Consider the following 26,196-nt stretch of genomic DNA (forward strand, 5'->3'; position numbering starts at 1 on the left):
AATCTAGGTGATAACAAAAAGGACAATGTAGTTAATCTAAAGCACAAATGTATATTTTTACTTAATTTTTGGTGCAACATAACCTCAGCAAATGTTTTAGAGCCGGAAGCGTTGGCTGAGTTTCTTAGTTCTTTACCCTAACTGTAAAGTTATCTTTTAGTTGTACTTCTATCCAACTTTTTCTTAAAGTTGGCCCCCTCTTTACATAAAGTAAAAATCTAGGGACAGTTATATTTATTGACCCTCAGGCCTCAACTGGTAGGCCTCTTGTACTTCTGTCTCCAAGTATAGCATCCAAAAAAATAAAAAGAATTCACAGCTCTATAGATTGCCACCATGTTGTCCTTTCCTCTCCCCATACCATTTAACTCCTGCTTTAGCAACCTTTGTTCAAATGCTTTTCTGCAGCTTTGTATATCTGATTGTCTACCTGGACAATGGACATATCACCAAACATAGGAATAATTGAATGAGATAGTGCAGGAAGACAATAAACAAGTAGACTTGCAATATTCAGGAGAAATTTTTTTAAAATTGTTTGAGAAATCAAATGGAAAAGGCATAAGTACACCCCTAGACTGTTATATATGACGAGATAAATAGATGGCTATTATACAGATTTTGTACCCCTTCCCGTGATAGTTGACGTAATGCTTATGGCAAATGCAACATTCAAAGGAAAAGAGATAGTGGAAGAATTATGAAAGGCACCAGAGACGACTATGGGAAGGGGGAGAATATAAATGTTAATGGTAAAATAGGAAAGGCTGAAATACGATGACCCTATATACATTTATATACTGAATGCTTTTGACACCATCTTGATTGTATCTGATGATCATTAGAAGAAAGGATAACACAAAGAAATGCTTTTGACACCATCTTTGCTAAGATTTTGCTGTCTTTAAGTGAATTATTTTGATCTGTTGGATATATTGTTCATGTTTCATTCACCAAAAGAAATTGTTTGGTTGTGCCCTTTTGCAGCTATAGATTCTCCTGGGACCAAATTCAAGCCCTATGTCATCTTCGTCGGCGTTATGTACAATTATATTCTGATTCATTGCAACAGCTGCCGAATATTGATAGCTCAGAGATCAGAAACATTGAGAAAGATCTTGATCCTAAGGTTATTTTGTTATGGAGGTAGGTTACATAATGTTTGTTCTTATTACCCGTACGTTTTTTCATGTTTCTTGATATTGAAATAGCTGGTGATTAACCTCTTCATTTTGACTCTTATTATTGCTTTCCGTTTTTCCTGTAAAATTGTCACTAAGCTGATGTGGGTTTTGGGGGGACTTAGCTAGGCAGTACACGATGATGTTTCTTTGTCTTGTTTTTTTTTTTCCATAATTTTTTGGGGGGTGGGTGGGTTTCAGATTAAGGTTTTATTGATAGCAACAGAATGTCATTCCCTTATGCGTATACACTGTCATAACAAAACTTCACTTAAAAGCATAATATCTCAAAAGAGAACAACTGGCCATTTACATAAGTTGGAATTACGTACATGCTACAAAATGTACGAAAACATGAAGTACGCGATGTTGCACGAAAAAGCTGTCACTTCGGAAGCAGTTTATTTCCTTCTTGATGTCTGCATAGGTGACAGTGATATTATAGTCCATGCTCGTTCTCTTCTTTCCATGATCTCGTTTCTCAGTTGACGCTTGTATATACATTTCAGGTCGGCGTGTCCTATGTTTAAGTTGCTATGCAAATCAAACTATTAAAGTCAGCTATCATTTCTTTGCGTTATCCTTGAGATTGAGATTTAAAGAGCTGTGCTTGTGGTATGTGGTTGATAGAAAGGTGATTTCAGATTGGAGAGAGTTGCATGTCTTTTCCTATAGTTGCAAATCTCCATTCTTATCCTAGAGTTGACTATCGAGATCTCAAAGTTGATTCTTTTTCAGATATATTGTTAAATTGCTATCAAACATAAAAGAAACTTGCATATTTGAGGAGTTTCTTAAAATGGAATAATTTTGGTGTCAATGGTGATATCCCATTCCAAATTACTGGTTTTTGATGTACAACCCTAAGATCAGTTCTCTGGCCCCTGAATCCTCGCCTTCTTTCAGACCTCTTCTTTTCACCACATTGTTATATCCTTGAATGCTCTGAAACTTCATGTTGTTTCTAGATCGTATTCACTTCAATTAATGATACATTTTTTCAATTTGGTGGACTGTCTTCTAGGTTTCTTGCTCATGCAAAAGTTGAATCTTTGAAATCAAAGGAGGCAGCTGAACAAAGGATGCTTAAAAAGAGAAGCTGGTTTTCTTTTAGATGGTTTGTCATAAACTATCCATTGATCTGTCTCAAACAATTTTATATTTTATCTTTTATTTTTCTGAAATTCCTTATTTGTTGCTCTTATCTTAGCTATCTTTGTCACATTTTAGATTTTTGTCCTGTTTTTCCTTGTTACCTTAGGAGTACAGCTACTGCAGATGTGTCTGCAGGGGATACTTCTGAAGAAGCTAATACACTGGAGGACCAATTGACCCGGGAGGAATGGCAGGCGATCAATAAACTACTAAGTTACCAGCCAGACGAGGAACTGGTACTGCAGTATGGAAAAGAGAATATGATCCAGTATTTGTTAGATGTTTCTATCAGTAGGGCAGCTGCACGGATAATTGATATAGATCACACAGAGATTGTTTGCGGTAGATTTGAAAATCTTTGTGTGTCTACAAAATTAAAGCATCGAAACTCCCACTGCGACGTGACGCTGAAATTTTATGGATTATCTGCTCCTGAGGGTTCACTTGCCCAGGTGTGTGCTTATTTGAATGTTATCTTTCTGAATGGTCATAATCAACTTTATCTGTGAAACTATATTACACTGCATAAGGTGTCTCTGTATAGCCTTTTCGTTTAAGACGTGATGTAATTAGAATATTTCAGTTGATAATATCTGGAGATAGTTGCTATATCAAGTTCCTTTTCTGTTCCTCTTTTCGTGGATTTTTCTCTTTATTATTATTTTTAATGTCAGATGATCCTATAATTGGTGTTACGAAGTTTTGTAAAAAGATGTTAACCTTTTGCATATAGAATCATGTTTTTTTTGGTAATGGTGATGTCTGGCGCACTCCTTGATTATTCCACCGATTACCTACTATCTTCGACCAGCACATGTATTGGGTAACATTGTCCACTAAGGCTTGGACAAATAGGAAGAATTCATCTATTGTCTTTGTCGCTGCTGGGATCTGAACCATGGTCTCCCATGATCTGTGCCAGCTTGAGCAGTAGGCCATACTTGGGTGCTAGTATCATGGCTTGACTGAGCATGAATCTGCACGTGTACATTTTTCTATGGTGTGTGTTGTTTGATCTAAAATGGTTTAGGGTTAGTCTCTTGGTTGAAATATAAACATGGAATATATTCTTGTTTTTGGTTATGCATTTTCTTGTTTTAGGTATTCAGATAGGCATATTGGAAAGGGAGAAATAGATAGTCAATTCGATTGAAATGAAATTCATTTCTTTTCATTTCCTAAATCTGTGAACCCCAGATGAGTTGCTGTAATCTGTGTTTGTGCTATAAACTTAACTATCATTAGTCGTTGCGACGTCCCATCTAAGCACACCCGAACCCTAATACAATGAAATGAATATAGACGATCCATATAGCTGACACCAACTAATTCTGAATGGATATGTAACTGTTGATGTATTTGTTTTTTGCTATACATATGGGCATAGTTGATTGATTAGGGGAAGTATTTCTGTGCAGAGTGTCATTAGCGAGCAGAAGGTGAATGCTCTGCAAGCTAGTTTCATACAAGCACCTTCTGGGGAAAATGTCGACTGGCGTCTATCTGCAAGAATCTCGTCTTGTGATGTTACAGTATGTGGTTATGATTTCCTTTCCTGCCTGTTTGTTCAGATCATCAGATGCATGTGAAAGTATCTGTTTGTTTAGTATTAACTTTATCGAGAAATTTTGCAAGTTGACTGATTTTGAAATGTTGGTGTATATGACCCTGTTTCTTTTGTAGTCCATTCCAAATAGAATGTCTCTTTTCTAAATTTGGAAATAATTTTACTTAAACTTCCCCATTTTACGCTTTTAGTTGGAATGTTTTTTGTGACTTGTGATCAGGATTTTGTTTGATTGGATGTGAGTTAAAGGAGCATGAATGTTGTAGGATTCCTGCTTGGGTTGTCTTTCTATAACATACTATATAATTCAGAAGCTTGACGGTTTTCCTCCTAATGAACTCTCTAAAAGGGCAGCCCAGTGCACAAGGCATCCCACGTTCGTGCAGGATCTGGGGAAGGATTGCACCCCAAGGGGTGTGACGTAGACAGCCTAACCTAATGCAACCATTAGTGGCTGCTTCCACTGCTCGAACCCGTGACCTATAGGTCACACAGAGACAACTTTACCGTTGACCCCCATGCACATGAAATACCAACTAGCGTATATATATTTTTCTCAAGTTCTCCGGCTTTATGGTAGCTTCACAAGCTGTTGGCCAGGCAAAGAAGCCATTTTGGTTGGTGTTTTTGGACTCAGCACTGAGAGGTAAGAGATGTTTGTCACCTCCCTTCATAGTAATCTCGGATGGATGATCATTCAGATCAATCTTTCTCCCTGTCATCTTGAATTGTATTTGTTCATGATTGATATTCTTTACTTGTTGAGGAACCCAAGTAGCTCTGAAATTCTTCCATCTCTCAAACCTGCAAATTTCTTCAGAATTTTGAAGTCCCACAGAGTTCCTCCTTCCTGCTCCCTGCATACGACAGGGAATGCATTGCATAAGGAGGCATCTCCGCATAACCTCTTTCTCCAAAGGCCGACTCTAGTATCATCTCCCACTGTAAACTAGACATGTCTCTGAAAAGTAACCCACATCTTAATGAAGCTTCTCCACAAGGCTCTACCCCATATGGTCCAGGTATTTGAAAGTTTCCTCCAACCTCTTTGATACGCCCAAACATGTCGATGGTGACCATTCTCCATAAAGCCTTGTATGTCCTCCAACCCAAATCTCCAAATCCATTTGTTCAACAGGGCACTATTGAAAACCGTAATATCTATGACCCACAAGCCCTTTATGGGTGATTTTGCCACATCCAGTTTATGAGATGCTATTTCTTCACCTCCTCTTTTATCCCATAGAGGTTCTGGTATTTTCTTCCACATTAGTAGGTAGCATAAATAGCATAAGGAGTCGGTAAAGATGCTGGATAATGTACTCTTCATAATATTTCTTTTCCCCCTTTAGATAAATCTCTTTTATCGTTCTGCTAGTTTTTCCTCACCCTTTCAATTGCTGGTTTGTGTACTGCAGAATCTTTAAGGGTCTCAGCCAACTCTTATTCTAATTAAGTTGTAGGAAGTAATCCTAGTTACACCTGTGGATCTCAATTATCTGTTCTATGTTCTCCACCTCATATGTTGTATAATCTCATGCTTCTTTAAAGTCAAAACCGTAGTAGCATGTATCTCAATTACTACCACCTTGGCATTACATTGGGCTAGTTTCTTCATTTTATACGGAACCTCTTTCTGAAAATTGATACTATTGGTGTTTAAATTGTAAACCTCGTGAAGCTATGGCTCTTAAGTCGTTGTGCAAGTGATGAAGGAATCTTAACATATTAAAAGACAGAGGGATCTTGTGTATTCTTTGGATATGGGTGGTATTAGCCTTTAGGTGCTTTTTTTGATAAAGTAAGAGATTGTATTAATAAGGCATCCAGAAGATGCAAATTACAAAAGATGACAAAAGTGTACAGTGTCTTCTTTGACACTGAGTTAGCTCCTGTACAATGTTTAAGCTAAGATCAAGGAACTAACAAAATCCAAAAAATTATCCACACTATTAACAGGAGTATGGAAGTTCCAACTAAACAGGCTAACTAAACAGATGGCCTTTAAAGAGTGTAATGGAGTTGATATTCCATCAAAACATCTGCGGTTCCTTTCGTTCCATAAGCACCAGAGAATTGTAGCTGGGATCATTCTCCAGATCCTCTTGATGGCTTTATCAACTCTCCAAAAAGTCCAGCTAACATATGCATCTTTGATGTGGGAAGGCATCACCCATGCTAGGCCAAAAATAGAGTAGGAAAACTTCCAAATGTCACCTGCTATTGGCTATGAAGAAACAAATGGTTGACACTCTCTGAATTTTGCTGGCATAGATAGCATCTGTTGGCAAGTACAATACCTCTTCTTCTTAGGTTATCTTGTGTTAAGCAAGCTTCTCTGAGTGCTAACCAGGTGAAGCAAGATACTTTGAGTGGTTGTCTGTTTCTCCAGACGTGCTTCCAAGGCCAGTCCTCAAGCATCCCATTCTGTGAACATAGGAGGTTATAGCTAGCCTTGACTGTGTACTTTCCTCCTGTTGAGTTGCCCCAAATGAGTCTGTCAGGTTGATGCTCTTCAATTTCGCATTCTTCCAATGTGGACAATAGCATAAGCATATCATTAATTTCCCAATCTTGAAGGTTTCTTCTGAATAGAGGACTCCATGTGTTCCCCTCCCTGTTATGAGCAACCAATGAATTCTGTCGATTAGCTATCTGATACAACCCAGGATATGATTCTCTCAGTGTTGTGTTACCAATCCATCTGTCCTCCCAGAATTTTACACGAGAGCCATTGCCAACTCTATATGTTATTTCCTGGGTAAAGTCAGTATGAAGAGACCTGGTATGTTTCCATGGTCCCACCCCATGTGGGGCATTGTTTTCTTTGGTGCGCCACTGGTTTTGAGCTCCATGCTTTGCCGTAATGACCTCCTTCCAATAAGCTGGTTCAGGTTGCCCATACCTCCATAGCCACTTCATTAACATGCTTTTGTTATGGAGCTTTAGGTTCCTAAGTCCCATTCCCCCATTAGATTTAGGCCGAGTAACTTTAACCCATTTTACCAAGGGGAATTTGTGAGTTGTGCTGTTCCCCTCCCACAGAAACCTCCTTCTCAATCTGTCTAGCTGTTTCAGAACTGGGCTTGGCATAGGGTATAGGGACATATAGTAAGTAGGGATGCTGTCAAGAACACTGCTAATTAAAGTGAGTCTGCCACCCATTGAGAGATACTGCATTTGCCAAGTTGCGAGTCTCTTTTCCACTTTTTCTACCACATCACTCCATACTCCGATTGATTTGTATTTGGCACGCAAAGGTAAACCTAGGTATGTAGTGGGGAGGGATCCTATTTTACAACACAAGATCTCTGCCAATTCTTCTATGTTGGAGACTTCATTGACTGGGTATATGGTGCTTTTCAGCATGTTGATGTGTAATCCAGAGATGACTTCAAAGATGAGCAAGGTGAGGTTGAGATGGGATACTTCTAAAAATTCTTCTATTAGTATTAGTGAAAGCTCAATCCCAACTCTCTCACTAAGACCGGATCTTGCAAACAGTGTTCTTCCTAAAAAGCCAGAGCGGATACCTTTCTTCTCTCTGCTCCACAAAAGATCAGTGTATCATCTGCGTATAACAAGTGGGAGACAGTGATTGAGTTAGCTGGATTTCTGCCCACTTGAAACCCCTGTATCCAATTCATTTCCTTGGCTTTGACTAGCATTTGTGTAAGGCCCTCCATGGCTAGTAAAAAGAGGAATGGAGAGAGAGGATCTCCTTGTCTGAGGCCCTTTTGAGGAGAGAAAAAACCTACTGGGCTTCTGTTCACCAGCACAGAGTACTTCACTGTAGAAATGTTGAAGTTGATCCACCTAATCCATCTATCACCAAAGCCCATCATCTTCAGCATGTTGAAAAGGTATGACCAGTTTAATTGATCAAAAGCCTTCTCAATATCGAGTTTGCACAATAAGCCAGTTTCCCCATTTTTGATTCTCCGGTCCAAAACTTCGTTTGCAATCAAGGAAGCATCTGTGATTTGCCTGTTTTTGATGAAGGCACTTTGTTGACCAGAGACCAGCTTCCCAATAACTCTTTTCATTATATCAGCAAGGATCTTCGCCACCAATTTATATACACTGCCTATTAGACTGATTGATCTGAAGTCCTTTAGCTCCATGGCACCTTTCTTCTTTGGGATGAGTGCTAAGAATGAAGCATTACAGGATCCAACCATATGACCATGTTGGTGGAAATGGTTAAGGGCTCCCGTGAAGTCTGACTTGAGAACCTCCCAGCATTTTTGAAAAAATGCCATGGTGAAACCATCAGGGCCTGGAGCTTTGTCTGGGGCACAGGAGTTTAAGACTGCACGGACCTCTGATTCCTCAAAAGGAGATTCCAGTTCCTCTCTGTCATTTGAGGTTAGTTTGTGTAACCCTGCAAATTCTACTGAAGGCCTCCATGTTTCCTTCTCTATGTACAAATTCTGATAGTAGTTCAGAATTTCCTCCTTGATTAATCCTTTATCTTCAATTATCACCTCTCCCACTTTGAGCCTATCAATACAGTTGTCCCTTCTTTTGAGTTTGCCATTTTCTGAAAGTACTTTGTGTTCCTGTCTCCTTCCTTCAGCCATAGACACCTGGACGTTTGCCTCCAGGAGATTTCCTCAGCAACTGCCAACTGTTCAAGTTCCACTTTCAAGTTGAAAGCTTTCGTCTTTTCCTCTGGTATTTGCACTCTTTGTTCTGTTGTTTGCTCTAGTGATTGCAAATCAGCAAGAGCCTTGTTTCTTTTGGTTTCCATTTTACCGAAGACTTCTTTGTTCCATCTAGTAAGGTCCTTCTTTACGTTCCTTAGTTTCTGGATAAGGATGAAGTCTGGGCTGCCAGTAACTGAGTAAGATTGCCACCACCATCCCTTTATCATGTCCAAAAACCCCTCTGATTTGAGCCACATATTCTCGAACTTGAAATACGAAGGTGTAGTTTCCCAGTCTCCACTCTCCAAAAGGATTGGTTTATAATCTGAAATTACTCCGGGCATAGCAATTTGGTACACATTCTTGAATATTTCATTCCGTTCAGATGAGAATAGAAATCTATCTAACCTTGAAGCTTGTAGAGAAGCCTCGCCTCTTGACCATGTGTATAGAGCTCCCTGAAGTGGTGGATCTATCAGACCTAACTCTTGGATTGTGTCTGAGAAGCCCATCATTGTCCTGGACCTTCTTATGCAATTTAATCTCTCACTTTCAAATCTGCAGACATTAAAATCTCCACCAATTACCCAATTGTCAGACCACAACCCCCTGATTGCTGCAAGTTCGTGCCAAAGGACAATTCTTTCAGGGTTGGTATGAGGACCGTACACCCCTGTGAATACTCAGTTAAAATCTTCTAATAAACTTTCGAATCTGCAGGAGATAGAAAAGTTCCCCACTTCAGAGTCAACACAATTCCAATTCTTTTTATCCCACATAATTAGGATCCCCCCTTTGCTATCGTATGCCTTCAGTTCAGCCCATGCCACCCATCTATTCCCCCATATTTGACTAATCAAGGAATTGCTCCAATCCTCTATTTTTGTTTCTTGTAAGCATAGAATATCTATCCCCCACTCGTGCACAAGGGATTTTAAAGTACTCCTTTTATTCTTCCTGTTGAGACCCTGTACATTCCAACTTAGGATTTTGATCTTCATTTAGGATGGATCTTTTGAGACCTGCTCCTTTCTTTCTTGCCATTGCTACTGCCCTCTTGTAGACCCCAAGGCAATTTCTTAAAGCTCTGAACCCCTTTAGACTTCCCTTTTTTTGACTCCGCTTCTGTATTTGCCTGTTGTTGCAATTGGATTTTCCTTTTCTCCTCCATTCTAAGGATTAGCCCCATAATGTCTGATTCAAAGCCTGTAGTATGTACCCCGAATGCTTTGCAAGCTTTCAAAAGAGCCATCTTCGTCCATCTTGAGGTTTCCACCACTATAGGAGTGTCCACCATTTGCATGCATGATTTTGACGAATCATTTGTAGAGGGAGGAAATTGTTGAAAGACAGAGAAGAAAAATCTGAATCCGAGCCGCTAACCCTTGGAGATACTGATTGCATGATCAATTCTGACAAATTAGGGCTAATTCTTTCTGCTTCATCATCAGCATCAGATTGGGGGGTGAAGAATTTTGTCTGAGGCAGTGTGGTTTAACGCTTGTATTTCCTCCGAGAGTGGGTCGAATTGGTTTTATAATTGCACTGTTGAAGCTTTGTGAAGACAAGGGTCATATGTGCAACCAACTGCTCTCCAATAAATGGCTAGTTTGGGCTTTGAGAATTTTTTGTTCTTGGCCAGTTTTGGGCTTTTAGCATATTACCCAATATTTAGGTCCAACTTTTGCTTCCCTTTTTTCTCCCCTCCTTTTAATTGGTTTATGCTGGGCCAGTTTTCCCCAACTGAAGCTGGGTGCTCCACATTTTTTGAATTAAAGTCTGTCCCCTTCTCGTGGGCCCTCATTGACTGACTAGTGGAAGCGATGTCACAAGCGACTGCAGAGACCGGCTTTTTGTGAAAGCTACTGTACCCAACACTGGTTTTTGACTGGTGGGTTTTGGGTGAGACCGGGTATCATGAAGTATTGTAATTTCATAGCTCCAATCCCCAACTTCGAAGACCATAGTCGCCGGTGGCTTCTTGCCGGAATTTCTGATACAGATCCGAGCCCAATAGAGGTGTGTTCTATTTTTTGTGTCTTCATCTATTCCGATAAATCCACCGCACCGATCTCCTATGTTTTTAAAGGAGTCTAATGTCCAAGCATGTAGAGGGATCCCAAAGACTTTGACCCAAAAATTTTCCGATCTACTTCTGTCCGAGATTGTGCCCGTTGTTGGTGACCACCATTCCAGAGAAAGGCGTCTGCCGTTCCAGAACCATTCACCTGAAGGAAATTTGAAAAGAAATTTATTATGCTCCATGGGGTGACTTTGAGGCAGGCTGCAGTTCTCCATCTAGATATGAACCACTTTTGGATGGTCTCACAATCTGGGCTGAAATTGGAAGGATCATTAAAGATTCCAACCAAGCTTCTGGCTAATGGGTGGTTGATCTCGACTGATGATGGAGCAGGAGTGATCGTGGTGAGATCTGGCCAGCTCTTAATTCTGGCGGCATCATAGTAAGATTTGTCCTGAGGTGGTGGTTGTATAGGGATGGTTCTTCTGTGATTCCCAACAAAGCGTAGGATTTTTTCTGCTATCTCCTTCCATCCGCTGTTGTATTCTGCTTCCGGGACAATCACCGCTTTTTTCCTATCTCCCTGCCAGGCTTCTATTCTTAAATATCTACCATATATATTGTAATTTTGATATACCCTGTAAAGATATTGTTCTTATTTCCTCCCCCATCTTCTGTATAGATCTCCTCTCCCCTTTGATGCTTGTTTCATAGCATCACAAACCCACATGAGATTGTTTTCGTCGATGCTGATGCTAGTTGTAAATCTCCTGCCACGCTCTGTAAAAGAAAACCATTTAGTGTGGGCATCTCCGATGTTAACAAGCTCAAAAGATTTTTCCCCTGAAATAAAGAACACTTTTCCCCCATATTTGAAACTTGAATTAACGCCGGACCCTTTAGGTGCTTTTTCTTTTGAGTTTACCTTGATATATTAATAAGTATTGTTTGGGAAGGAAAAAAGGAATTTTAGTTTTGCAATAGTAATAGCGTGGCCGAAGGGGAGCCTTGGCGTAACTGGTAAAGTTGCTGCCATGTGACCAGGAGGTCACGGGTTCAAACCGTGGAAATAGCCTCTTGCAGAAATGCAGGATAAGGCTGCGTACAATAGACCTTTGTGGTCCGGCCCTTCCGCGGACCCCGCACATAGCGGGAGCTTAGTGCACCAGACTGCCTTTAATTAGTAATAGCGTGGCCGATGGAGCATATAGTGCTTTTGAACGAACAGTATATGATGAATCCCTTTGTCTCATTCGTTAAACTGAGTTTTTCCCGTTATCTCCAGATTGAGATAGGTATATTAATATCATTGAAAGTGCCCTCAATCAGAATAGTATGAAAGTTGACTTGGAAGGACACTGTCTTACATGTCTGTTTTGAAATGTTTTTATATTGATCCGAATGATGGATTTCTGTTCCCTGAAATTTAATACACTCATAACTACAAAAATCTACTAGCTATCTAAACCGTTCAGATATAGGATTGTGTTGGGTACATATGCATAAATGAAGTTTAAGGGGACAGGGAATTTCTTAAGTTAGGGGTACTTGATGTTATTTGGGCATAACATTATACTTGATGTATGTAATTTATTTTGTGTGAACCAATAAAATACCCCTAAAAAATAATAGTAACTGCTTATATTGCTCGGATCTTTCAAAATCCTTGTCGCACCCGTGTTGATCAGATATTTGAGTGTGGGTGTTGGATCCACACAAGATTTGGTCTATTTACCTTGGTTTCTTTGATTACACCTATGGCCAAGAAGTATAGGTTGATTAGATATTTGGTTTGGTTTTGGATTTATGTCATTCATATTTATGTTAAGTGTGAGAAGGCTTTGCTATCACATGAGATATCTTAGGAATAAAATACTAAGTGCTTAGAATTTCATTATATTACTTTTGGCTCAATAACTTCAATTAATTATCGAAATATACTTATATATGTCGTAATAAATTTGTAGGTTTTCTACCTTTTGGTATTCTTTTTGTACGCGTGCATGCTTTTTTGCACAATCATTAATAATTTTTTTTTACTATAATCAAAATATAACTTATATACGTCTTATTATACATTTATTGGTCGTATCAGCTCCCCCGAACTGTACTCCTATCAGTATCCCCGGATCCTAATATTTAGGTGATGACCTATCTGACTTCTAGATCCCCACCCGTATCCGAGCAACATAGTTAGCTGCCACAACAACTAAAAAAAACATTTTAATATATCTTGTGATCCATAGATCTTAAATAAATCATCAAATTGGCACCAAATACCAAACAAGTACACTGCAAAACATGGCTCAAAAAACTAATGCATCATAATGCAGCATAGGAGGAAAACAATTTGCAGCAACCAACAGTAATAGAAAAGCTGAGAACTGGTAAAAATATCCTGGTGCAGCAGAAGTTGGGGGTGGGGGGGGAAGGACGGGGATGAGGAAGAGCATAAAATCCTCAGAAATATCAGTATGGAGTCAGGAGAGCACCGACATTTAGGTTCTTTTCTTCAAATGGGATTCGTCTTCTTCTCCAATTAGGATTCAGATCTGATATGGAAGGAACGGTTATGCTTAATTCTGTCTTCGCTATCATCATTGAGTTAAGGTCAATTTCTAATGTTCGTGGCCTCAAGTTTTTTTTGTTTTGATAAGGTAAATTGTATTAATCAAAAGGGAGAAAACTCCCGTATACAAGAAGTATACCAAAAAGTAGAGAATTTACTTCGGAACATGATTCTCTACAAATGACGCCCAATCTTCTATACAAGTAGGGGCTATATGAGTGCACCAAAAAGCGATCAAAGATAAAAGTCTATTCTTAAGATGTGAAAAAGGAGACTCAATCCCCTCAAAAGCTCTCTTATTTCTCTCCCCCAAACTATCCACATGAGAGCTAACGAAACAAACTTCCATGCCTTTTGCTTTCTTCTTCTACGAAAACTTGCCCAACTATATAACATTTCCTTTACAGTGCTTGGCATCACCATTGAACACCAAAGAGATTCAGGACTGCCCTCCACAAACCCGAGGGCACAGGGCAATGCAACAAAAGATGATCAACTTCTTCCCCGAGCTTTTACACATGTAGCACCAACTAATAAGTGTAATTCCTCTCTTTCGCAGATTTTCAGTAGTCAAGATCACTCCTCTCGCCGCTAGCCATGCAAAAAAGCACACCTTCATGGGCGCCTTAGGAATCCAGATCGAGGAGTATGGAAAAGTGGCCTCCTCTCTCACTAACATACTCTGGTAAAAGGACTTTACAGTAAACAAACCATCGCCATGCAACCCCCATCTCCAAGAATCACAAGATGGCTGGGGCCTGTCTTGCCCATATAGCCGTGCCAACAAATCTTGGAGCTTCGCAATCTCCCAATCTTGCATGTTCCTTCTAAATGAGATGTCCCATACTACCCCCCCCCTCATGCTCGTTGCGAATCTGTTGAACCATCAATTCCTTCTGGTTTGAAACTCTGAAGACGTGGGGAAAGAGACCCTCAGAGTATCCTCTTCACACCACCTATGATTCCAAAAGCTGATTCTCCTTCCATCTCCCACCCTGTAAGTGATGTTGCCATTAAAGGCTTCCCAATTCTTCATGATGCTCCTCCACATGCCACACCCGAAAGGTGCTGTGCTCGCCTTGGTCCTACAACCCCCTCCCGTGGAATCGTACTTCTCTACTATGACCTCCCTCCATAGAGCATGCTCTTCTACCCCGAATCTCCACAGCCACTTCCCCAATAAAGCTGTGATCGCCTTGGGCCTTAGTTTTTTTTTAAAGCTTTTATTTTAGTTACACTAGGAATCCTATATACTTGTCAAAATTATTTCGACCTATTTGTTATGCCTCTGCTTTCCAGAATAGGACAGTTGTGCTCAGTTTAGGGACATACTTGTCCCAAAAAAAAATATAAACTGCACCCAATATAATAATTATGTGTTGGATTTCATGTCTAATTCACAATTTTGCATAGGTAATTGTGTCAGTTCTCATGTCAAGATTTTTTCTGGCTCTTTGATTTGTGTTTTTGGTATTGCATCTGAATATCAAACAAATCTGAAATCACTTTGTCTTTCAAAATTACTTGACAGGTTTTCAGGGAAACCTATGACCGGTTTTTAGAATTTATGAAAAGGAGCAATGCTGTTAGCCCTACTGTAGCATTAGAAACTGCAACTGTGTTACAGGTGATTTTTTTGAATATCCTGAATATCATTTTTACTGCCATATTAATGTAACATTTTGTTAATGAAGCTAATGTTGCTAATGCAGAATAAGATTGAAAAGATGACTCGCAGAGCGCAGGAGCAATTTCAAATGGTACTCGAGAAGCAAAGCAGGTTGCTTAATTTGTTTTTTGATTTTGCCATTATTTCCTCACTCTAACATAAAGAAATCTGGTGCCTGATACATGAGGGCTATGCATTATTCTTTTTTGGCATTTAACATTCTGAGTGATAGGGTTAAAAGCATATCTAATATCTGTGAGAATGCATGGGAGAAAATATATTATTGATTAATTAATTGACAATGATACAATGAGCCCTATATATACAATACATGTCCTACTCCTAATACCTATGGGATTAGGGTTATTTACTACTATTCATACAATGAAACTAACACTCCCCCTCAAGTTGGTGCATATAAATTATATGTACCGAGCTTGTTATATATATAACTAATACGAGGACCAGTGAGAGACTTGGTGAAAATATCAGCAAGCTGATCATTCGACTTCACAAATTTTGTAGCAATATCCCCCGAGAGTATCTTTTCTCTAACAAAGTGACAATCAATCTCGATGTGTTTAGTTCTCTCATGGAACACTGGATTTGACGCAATATGAAGAGCAGCTTGATTATCACACCCAAGTCCCATCTGACTAATCTCACTAAATTTCAACTCCTTGAGCAACTGTTTGATCAAAATTAGCTCACATGTGGCCATAGCCATTGCTCGATATTTTGCTTCTGCACTAGACCGAGCAACCACATTCTGTTTCTTGCTCTTCCAAGACACCAAATGAGATTGTATGAGTAGAGTACAAGCAGTTTCAATAAGATGTCTATTTTTTCTTTCAGTTACCCCATTTTGTTGGGATGTGTACGGACAAGATGTTTGATGAATAATCCCATGGGAGTTCATAAATTGCTGAAATGGGGAAGACAAATACTCTAGGGCATTATCACTACGAAATGTGCGGATATAAATCCCAAATTGATTTTGAATTTCAGTGTGGAAGGTCTGGAAAATAGAAAACAACTCAGATCAATTTTTCATCAAAAATATTCAAGTGCACCTGGAATAATCATCAATGAAACTGACAAAGCAGCGGAATCCTAAGGTAGAACTAACTCGATTAGGACCCCAAACATCTGAATGGACTAAAGTAAAAGGTGACTCTGCTCGATTAGCAAGACGCCGTGGGAAATGGGAGCGGGTATGCTTACCGAGCTGACACGACTCACACTCTAGAGTGGACAAGTGAGATAAGCCAGGTACCATTTTCTGAAGTTTTGGCAAACTGGGATGTCCTAACCGTTTATGTAATAAATCTGGTGAATCTGTAACGGGACAAGTCAATCAGAACACCATGTCATCAGCGACTCCGTGTCTCGTCAATCAGAACAATGTCATCAGCGAATAACATACACCATGCCACCTCTCTTTGAACATGGTGTGTCAGTGCATCCATCACCCGAGCAAACAGGAATGGGCTGAGCGCAGATCCTTGGTGTAACCCCATAACAACCGCAAAATGCTCGGAGTCGCCTCCCACTGTCCTAATCCGAGTCTTAGCTCCATTATATATGTCCTTAAACGCCCTAATGTAAGCAATCGACACACCTTTAGCCTCTAGGCGTCTCCAAAGAACCTCTCTAGGAACCTTGTCATACGCTTTCTTTAGATCAATAAACACCATGTGCAGATCCTTCTTCCTATCCCTGTACTGTTCCACCAACCTCCTAATGAGGTGGATAGCTTCCGTAGTAGAACGGCCCGGCATGAATGCGAACTGGTTGCCTGATACAGACACCATCCTCCTCACCCTCGCTTCTACTACCCTCTCCCACACTTTCATGGTATGACTCAATAGTTTGATACCTCTATAGTTGTTGCATCTCTGGATGTCACCTTTGTTCTTGTACAACGGAACCACCGTACTCCACCTCCACCCGTCCGACATCCTCTTCGTCCTGAAAATAACAAAGGAGGATTGCCTAGTGGAAGGAGCACTCCACCTCTAGCCATGAAGTTTGGTGGCTTGGTGCCACCAAGGGACCAAAATGGTAAAAGCTGTTCTTTGACTCCTGGGTAGAGGAGTTTGGCAAGTGTTGTTTTTAATATATAAAAAGAAGAGGAGAAGTAGCAGAGACTAGAAAATAAGAAGAAATCAAAGGCAGAGTTGAACGAGGAGCACTAGGAATTCTGAAGGTTCTTCTATGGTGTATTCAACTAGAAAGGATGTTGACAGGAGAGGTACTTAAAATTATGGTGGGAGGTCACGTTGTTTCTCTCCTGTAGTTGTCTTTCACAATTTAATAGGACTTATCAAATGTTAAGCCTTAATTCTCTAAGTTGTGTGCTCTTTCATGAATACAATTGTGAAGAAAATCTATAAATTTGAAGGAATGAGCATTCATCTAGTTGGCCATACATTCACGATAGTGCGAATAATCAAAGTACTGAACTCTCAAGAAATCTCCCTTTCTTCGTATGAAACTGTCATTCTAAAATCTTAGGAAGCTTGTGTTGCAGTTCTGGATCTATGATAGGTTAAAAGCAAGTTGCCGCTACGTTTTTTTTTATTTTTTATTTAACCTGACAAGTGATTGATCCACAAAATAGTTATCACAACCAGATATAATTTGGTTATTCCTTGAGGTGTAATATACAAGAACCTTAAAAGTGATTAATCATCAAACACCCATCTTTAGTCATCCGTTTCTCATTCATTTTTCCATTTTGTAGACCAAGTCACCCTATTGACAAAGAAAATGTACAATTGAAGAAGTTTCACGTGGTTTCCAAAGCACGCTTCCATGAAAGTGAAATAATTCTCTATTCATTTATGTGGATTGTGAACTCAAGTCTTGCAACATAGAGCTCTTTAAATACTCCCTATGTGAATATTCAACTGGGCCTCTAAACTGCATTGGCAACTAGTAGGCTTCTCTTCTGTTTAGATCTTTTACTAGTTCAAAAGCAAGTTGCAAAAATACATAATAGAAGGGACATGTGATTGGTGTATGTAAAATCGAAAAGTGCAAAAAGCTGACAATGTCCATGGATCTTGAAGCAAAAAGAGAGAAGTGAAACTCACAAGTTAGGATAAATGCGGGATCGTTCCAGTTGGTGAGGTGGAGAATATTGAGGTCATACCACATGTGTTAAATTGCGATGTTGGGGCTCTTCTTACGACCTATCTTGGTTTACCACTAGGAGGATCTAACAAGGACTAAGCAACTTGGAACCTTGTGATAGATAGGGTAGAAAAGAGGCCCCACATATTTTATGTCATCGTTACATGCTACAGTCATCACCACAGGGAAGTGTCACTTCGTAAATTGGGCGACTGTCACCAGGCCACAGTGTTGTGGTGGACTTGGGATTAAAGATTTAAGGGTTTTTAACAAGGCATTCTTGGAAAGTGGTTATTGAGAGTTGGGGTATAAGATAATGCCTTTTGGAGGGGAGTGATTTGGGCGCATAGGTGTGCGGGTACAATATTTTGAGAATCACATCTCAAAACATGTATAGAATCTCATGTCAAAAGGAGATGACATTCCAACTGATACAATGTCTAGTCGTCTACAATGGGTGAAGTGCATTGAGATTTAATATTTAAGGGGAACATACAAGATTGGGAGGTTACAAAACTTGGTTGAATTGCTTGACAAATAAAAAATTACACATTTTAGCCATGCATGGAGCTGTAGGACAATAGATAATGGTGTCTTTTCTGTTAAGTCCTATTATAAGAAGCTTCTTATTAGGGAGGAGTCAGCTTTTCCACATATCTCAATATGGATCCCCTAGGTATGGAGTAATGTGTGTGTGTTTTTGGCCTTTTTCGAGGCGGATGTTCTTGACTACAACTAATTTGAGGAAAGGAGAAGATGACTTGTGTGGTGCTTCATGGGTAAAAACTTAGGAATGTGATTTACCATCCTTTTAGATTGTCGGATACTAACTTGTTCGCGGTGGGAGATATTTTTAGATTGTTTGGAATTCTAAAGTGATGCCAGGCAGTACTAAAAAAATAATGATTAGCCGGACCTTTTTAAGACGGAAGAGAAGAATGAGGACATGGGATGTTTCCCCTCTAGCTCTCACATGGATCGTATGGAGGAGAGAAATAGGAGGCTTTTGATGGAGTAGAATGATTATGTACACTTGAGGAATAACCTCTTATCCCTTATTTCTTTTTAGTACACCGACGAGGTTCCTATATGTATTGAAGATTGGGTGTCATTAGTAGAATACCACATCTTTTTTTGTAAGATTTTCTACTTTTCGGTATACTTTCTTTTATACGGGCGTGTTTTGTCCTTTTTTTTAATGAAATTTTATTACTTTGCCAATAAAGAGTTATGGAAAATTAAAAAGTACCAGACCTATAAGAATTTAGTACTATAATAATCAACTTGCAATTAAAATAAGTAATTTTGGGATTCCATTTGTGATAATGGTGATATTAATCCAACTCCTCAAAGTTGAGATTCAAAGAATCGACTGCTTCTCGTTGGGATCAATTTGGACGTTACTGTTTGAAGCGCACACTTCTCCAAAGTGCATAGCTTCATGCATGAAGCAATGACCCCTTGGTACATCGGTTTAAGCAATGAAACAATGGCTTTTAATAACACTGCATGTGACTGACAATTCGGTTCTTATGATTTAGTTTCTTGCTTCTTGGGTGTTTGCATCTTGGACTGGATTATGCTTTGGTGCTGATAACTTCGTTTCTCAGATTTGCCCTTGACATTGATCTCGATGCTCCAAAAGTTAGAGTTCCTGTTAGACCACGTGGCTCCTCCCAATGTGATTGCCATCTTCTTTTGGATTTGGGTCATTTTACTTTACATACCAAGGTATGTAATGTTCAAGAAGTTAAGTTGTTTTTATATACTTTTTGGTATACTTCTTGTATACGGGAGTTTTCTCCCTTTTGATTAATATAATTTACCTTATAAAAAAAATACTTCACCTAACCTATTAACATACATGTCTTGGATATAGGGTGATGGCCTACTGGGTGATCAGAACCAAAGTTTGTATTCTCGTTTTTATATCTCCGGAAGGGACATAGCAGCTTCTTTTACAGATTGCGGTTCTGATGATCAGGCTTGCAGTTTGTCATGTCAGCCTTCGGCATATCATAACCCGGAAGATGCCAAGAACTTATGCTCTCTTGTTGATAAGTGTGGAATGGCTGTTATTGTGGATCAGGTACAAAGTAGTAAAGTAGTTTCTTTTGTTTTAATGTCATGATCTCTAGTGTTTAATTAGAAGTTGGGTTCTGATGTTTTGTTCTTGTGCTTGCTTAATTTGTTACTGTTTATCCTTTTTTTTTTGGTGGAAGATTAAGGTGCCTCATCCCGGCCATCCGTCAATGCGTGTTTCTGTTCAAGTTCCCAATTTTGGCCTTCACTTTTCGCCAGTGAGATATCGCAGGCTGATGGAGTTGTTAGACATATTATACCGAGCAACGCCAGATACCGAGCAGCCTGCTATTGAAAATCTCCCACCAGAATATGCCCCTTGGTATCCTCCTGATCTTGCAATTGAGGCTCGGATCCTTGTTTGGAGGGTATGTAGGTGTTGTGTGAATTGCAGCCACTATATGAATCAACAATGGCTTAATATTGTTAACTTTACTTTGTTTTCTTGATTTAGGGGATTGGCTACTCAGTTGCTTCATGGCAACCATGTTATCTTGTGTTATCTGGTTTATATCTTTATGCATTGGACTCTGAGCTGTCCCACAGTTATCTTAGATGCTCAAGGTGCGTGTTTAAGATTTTTCATATTTGTCTTCATACTTTTATCCTCTGCTTTGTTTCTTTCACCTCCTTGATATGGAAGTTGTCTTGAACCTGTTTTTGATGTGGTGAACCCTATAGCATGGCTGGTAAGCAAGTACTTGAAATTCCTCCTGCCAATATCGGAGGTACCTTTTCCTGTATCGGCATCAGCGCCAGAGGAATGGATCTGCAGAAGGTATGCAAGTCTCCTCATTGAAATCCTGTCCTCACGCATAGATGACCATGCATACTCTTGTTAAAATGCATGAGTTTGCACATACTTGTGAAAATGCAGTATAGGAGGAAGAAAGGTTGGAAGGTGGGGAAATCAAGAATCAAGAGAAAATGTGGAGACTAAAGGTGCATAGACAATATTTGATAAAGGCCTAAAATAAATAGAGTAAAACAACGCGTAACCTATTAAGAGTAAGACAACGCGTAACCTATTGCCCGATGGAAGTTCTCAGAGAAAGGAACATCTTACTATTAAACAATCAAGTAATTCTAAAGAGAGATCTTTTGCGAGGAAAACCATCTTTGAAGAAAATCCTATAATTCAATGGAAATTGGTTTACGCAATTTGGAAGTCCGAGAAAATGTTTGGGCAATGGTTGTTTTGTTTCGAGACCCCTCTAGTCTCTACACCAAGAAAAAAAGGAGTTATGCGTAAAGAAATGAAGGGAGCACGAGTTTATACACTTTCATAGAAGAATAGAATCATTGCACCAGAATCGTGGCTCTTCAATCTCCAAGAAAATGACGAATGAGGGAAATGGTAAACAAATCAATAAGACAAAGAAAAGGATTTATCAGCACGGGCCTAGATCAGTACGAATACTAGAAGAGAAGGGCCGTATTGGGTGCAAAGAGCAAATGAGCAATGCGGCCATGATGGTCACTTTTCCCCAGAAAGAAATTCAAGATTAGCTGCTTGGATTTCTCAGAGGATATTGTTACATATTTCATATCTATCTTGTAACTGTTTAATGATCTTCTCATATGTAGGGCTTTCTATGCATGGTTAGGTTTAGGAAATTAATACGCGTAGGTCTTTTGCATAGGCTCAAAATGTAGAGGAGTGGGCTTGTATTTAGGAGGTATGGCAAACCCCGTTCCTTCTTTGTAACTCATTGCTTTAATTTCTTTCAATGAACAAGCAGGGTCAGGGCTTAACACACAAGCTTTTCAGGTCGATTATAATTAAAAAATTACCTACTTTGGGGTTTGGATACACTTTGTTAGGAAAAAAGTTGAAAACGTGATGGTTTTCTTTTTGTTGGGAGAACCTGGAAGATCATACATACATATATTGTTAGTTTGAGAACTGTATAAATGGTCCCTTGGAACTTTTAAAGTGTTAAAAACTTTCCTTAAAATGAAAGCAGATATGATGTTGGGATTGCCATAAAGGAGAGCTGAAGTACCTTATATCATGGACAAGCAAGGGTTCTTTCCAATAAGATATTTCCATGATCGCAACCAAGCCTTGGTAGTTTAGCTATTGGCTTACCTAATGGATGTGGCTACATTAGTCCTTCAACCCTGATTGTTCCTGCATGTACAGGATGAGTAACATGGCTCTTTCTCATCTATTCTAAATTATTGTAAATTTTGTTGTACCACAACCAATGTGTTTCTTTTTTTCTTCCTGCTATGTATTTAATCTCCTCATTACATCATGAGTCCAAGTGCTTTTTTGTTCTTCCATGTGTTTTACTTTTCTTCATTAGGTTCTGGAGTCCTCTAGCACCATGATAATAGAGTTCCGTGATGAGGAGACGAAGGCTACTTGGCTGAGAGAACTTACAAAAGCCACTTATCGAGCTTCTGTATGATATACAAATAGTGTCTTTTGGTTTTCTGTTTCTTCTTTGTCTAACTTCCTGTAACCACCTTAAACTCAGTACCTTTTTACATGTCTTTGGGTTTAGGCTCCTCCTCCGATGAACATACTGGGAGAACTAAGTGATGGTGTAATGGAAATAGCTGAACCTCGAGCTGCAAATGCGAGGACAGCTGAGCTTGTTGTTAATGGAACACTGATTGAGATGAAATTGTCATTATATGTAAAGGTTGGTCATCGGGATTGTCATCCCTGCTAATCTTTGTTTTGTCCAGATTTCGTGGAAGTATTTTGCTTTACTTGGTTTTTTTTCCTTGTGATGATTTTAGTAGGTGTACAAAGACTTATGTTTCTTCAATTTTGTTTCCCATCAAATTTGCAGGCTGTAGATGATCTTGCAGAGAGACTTGACGAGACACTACTGCTTGATGTTCTTGCTGCTGGTGGAAAGGTTTTTCTTACTTCCTATACTTTAGTACAGTTTCTAGTTGGTTATCTTTATTATGTTGTATGTATTTAGATTCTGTGTAGGATTTGATCAAGTAAATTATCTGCCATGGATGGCAGTACTCGGGACCTATCAAAAGAAAAATATGCATCAATAGGAGAAATAAAGTTGGGCAAAATACAAAACTGGCCGGTACTAATTTCGCTAGCCGGCAAGTGTATAAACTATGTATAATTTTTGCATATAATCCACATATATAAAAAATATACATTTTGTTGGATATTATTTTTGGGAGCAGCTAAAAATATATATATTTCTTACTAATAAAGTTTGGTGGTTGGAGGGGGGGTGGGTATTGTTTGAACAGTTGTCCGTTGATGCGTGGCATGAGCACAATAGGTTTTGCTCCCTTTTACTTGATTCATGAAGTACTTTGCCTTTCCCTACGTCAATGTATGTGAAAACTCATTTTATGTTCTTTGATTAAATCTTCAAGTGGTCAAGCAAGATGACCTATGACGTGTTGTGAAGTTCCTTTCTCGTAAGTTAAATACTGCTCATGTAGTATTGTTTCTGGAGGAAAAAATTAGAAAGTAAATTGAAAGGTTTGCGAAATGCTGAGGTGTTGTTTTGTAAATTGGGTGACTGTTTCCTTTAATGCAGTCAATATATATACAAAGCTTGTTACCTTCTCAAAAAAGAAAATAGTATGGTATGTTCGGAATAGCGGGACGACCAAACTGTCATGAAGGACGTTTGTCAAAAACTGGCCGAAAAGTGCCTTACACGCTAGCACGTGACACGGAATCTCGTCGAAATTTTTTCTTCAGGCAGCACATGAGGAGGGGGGGGGGGGTTCTGCCCGAGAAATTTTTACGGGTTGGTCGCTGGAAGCTGATCTGCCTCGTGGTGATGTTGGCTTTTGCACAACATCGACAGATAAATTTTTTTCGATTAATTGATTTTTTCTTCCCGGAATCGCTGGTATTTTTGCATAGTGACGAATCTTTCACGGTGGCTCTGATACCATGAGAGAAATGAGGTAAAAATATATATTATTGAGGTGTTAACTATATACTATGAGCCCTATTTATAACTATACGCAATACATACTCTAGTCCTATTCCACGTGGGACTATACTTATTTACATAGCTTCTAACACGTACATAGTAAGAGAGAGACGCATTTTGTGGATATGCCTACAGATGCACGCACTCAGAACTTCGTATGGATATGTGTCTAATTAATCTTTATATAAAGATGTTACCAAATACCTAGTAATAGTCAAATCTGTGTGTTCATAATCTCCTTACTGTGCTTTTTCATACATTTGTACGAGATTTGTATTTCAGCTGTTTGACTGAATGCTTGCTTCCTTGTATTTGGACAAGAAGTTATAGGAAAATTGTTGATATATGACTTTGGTTGTCAATTGAATTACCGTAATATTGAATATTGATAGGAAAGGAAGGGCTGGTAAAAGGTTTTGCAGATTTGAGATCCTGTTAGTGAATTCAATGAACTGCGAAATATTCTCAACCTTGTAGATTGAAATGATGTTCTGATCTTGAAATATCAACGTGGTATTCTGTTCATGCTATAGGATAAGCATCATGAGGAGAAGTTACAAGTTTGATTATCTAATGCCAACAAGCTCACATCTAAGCCTTTTATTTTGTAAAGCTATGAAGGATAATTTTGTAAACATTTCTGCATATTGTTATATTCAGTATTAGTCTTCTTTATAAATTTCAAATTTGTATCTCGGCATGGAACTTACTGAAGAATTTAAAGGGAACAAGGGCTTGCCATGTAACTGCAATATCTCTTGGTTCTTGCATGTCTGACAGACCATATTCTGCAGGTTATGCAGTCAGGAGGGATTTTAGTATTGTGAACTTTACTCATGTTCATGTAGACGATAACCCTTTTCTATGTACAGATTGTTAAATGCATGTGGAATCAAGAACACTGTTAACAATTTAGTTTCAAATGCTGTCACAATTTAGCTTTAATTAGTGATAGTTAAACTGAAATTCATCAGCTACTATGCATTGTTGTCTTAAAAATTAAACATTAAATGGAGTTATATTCTTTACCAGGTGCGTGTATTGCATTCTGAAGGTGACTTGACAGTAAAGATGAAACTGCACTCCTTGAAAATTAATGATGAACTTCAACGTTCTTTATGTTCGGGTCACCAATATCTGGCTTGCTCTGTTTTGATGGATCATGGTGCTGCCAGCTGTCCTGACCCCTTGGAACCTCATGGGAAAGAGCTACCTTTGATGGTAATAGAAGAGGATGATATTTTCAAGGATGCCTTGCCAGATTTCTTAGCCTTTACAGATTCTGCTGAAGCTACTACCCCTGAGAAGGAGCTATTGAGGGGAAGAAGTGTTCTTGGTGATATTTTCTATGAGGCATTGGGGTCTGATGACTCTGATTTTGTGTCTCTAACATTTATAACAAGGACTCCTGATTCTCCTGATTATGATGGCATAGATACGCAGGTAGCATACTTGACTTGAATATAGCTTTCTTGAAGGAGCAAAAGCTGGAGAGATTCACTTACCTATTGCTTTTCCCTTTGAAAAATTTCAGATGAGTGTTAGTATGTCCAAGCTGGAATTCTTTTGCAACAGACCTACTCTTGTTGCTTTGATCGATTTTGGCTTTGATCTGAGTTCAGGAAATAACATGTTAAATAGTGAAGATCTCCCGAAAGATCCAGATGAATCTTTAGTGAACAAAGAGAAAACAGAAGAATACGGCCATACACATGTCAAAGGGTTGCTTGGTCGTGGAAAAGACCGTGTTGTGTTTATTCTAAACATGAATGTTGACAGTGTTACAGTGTTCCTCAATAAGGAGGATGGTTCTCAGCTTGCTATGTTTGTGCAAGAAAGTTTTCTGCTGGATATTAAGGTGGGACCCTTGCATGATGCTAAATTCATATTGCTTTTTCTCTCTTTTGAATTTTGATTGGCCATTCAGACATATTCTTGTTGGATTCCCACCCATATGATCACAGTTTTAGAATTTATGCCTTTATGTTTTTTGTCCTGATATTTTACTTTTATATCTGACAAGGTTCATCCAAGTTCTACTTCCATAGAAGGTACCCTTGGAAACTTCAGGCTATGTGATCTAACACTTGGTTCCGACCAGCGATGGGGTTGGCTATGTGATATTCGTAATCAAGGGGCTGAATCACTCATTCAGGTATTCAGTTATTTCTCTGAACAGAATTTTCAAGCCGCCACCTTTTTATGGATGGGAGTCAGCT

The 26,196-nt window shown here is 39.1% G+C and overlaps 1 protein-coding gene across 1 annotated transcript in view; it reads left to right on the plus strand.

Annotated features, from left to right (window-relative positions):
• The window catches only part of LOC104249147 (uncharacterized), a 97,962-nt gene that overhangs the window by 31,187 nt on the left and 40,579 nt on the right, over nt 1-26,196 (plus strand). The window contains exons 14-30 of the mRNA XM_070152647.1: nt 988-1,146; nt 2,206-2,298; nt 2,443-2,788; nt 3,755-3,868; nt 14,676-14,771; nt 14,857-14,924; nt 19,562-19,682; nt 19,831-20,040; nt 20,174-20,401; nt 20,488-20,597; nt 20,715-20,811; nt 22,346-22,444; nt 22,547-22,687; nt 22,841-22,909; nt 25,010-25,420; nt 25,512-25,835; nt 26,001-26,132. Of these exons, the coding sequence (XP_070008748.1) occupies nt 988-1,146; nt 2,206-2,298; nt 2,443-2,788; nt 3,755-3,868; nt 14,676-14,771; nt 14,857-14,924; nt 19,562-19,682; nt 19,831-20,040; nt 20,174-20,401; nt 20,488-20,597; nt 20,715-20,811; nt 22,346-22,444; nt 22,547-22,687; nt 22,841-22,909; nt 25,010-25,420; nt 25,512-25,835; nt 26,001-26,132 (2,818 nt within the window). The remainder of the gene's footprint in view (nt 1-987; nt 1,147-2,205; nt 2,299-2,442; nt 2,789-3,754; nt 3,869-14,675; nt 14,772-14,856; nt 14,925-19,561; nt 19,683-19,830; nt 20,041-20,173; nt 20,402-20,487; nt 20,598-20,714; nt 20,812-22,345; nt 22,445-22,546; nt 22,688-22,840; nt 22,910-25,009; nt 25,421-25,511; nt 25,836-26,000; nt 26,133-26,196) is intronic.

The sequence above is a fragment of the Nicotiana sylvestris genome, chromosome 7 (assembly GCF_000393655.2).
Source record: "Nicotiana sylvestris chromosome 7, ASM39365v2, whole genome shotgun sequence".
NCBI classification, from domain to species: domain Eukaryota; kingdom Viridiplantae; phylum Streptophyta; class Magnoliopsida; order Solanales; family Solanaceae; genus Nicotiana; species Nicotiana sylvestris.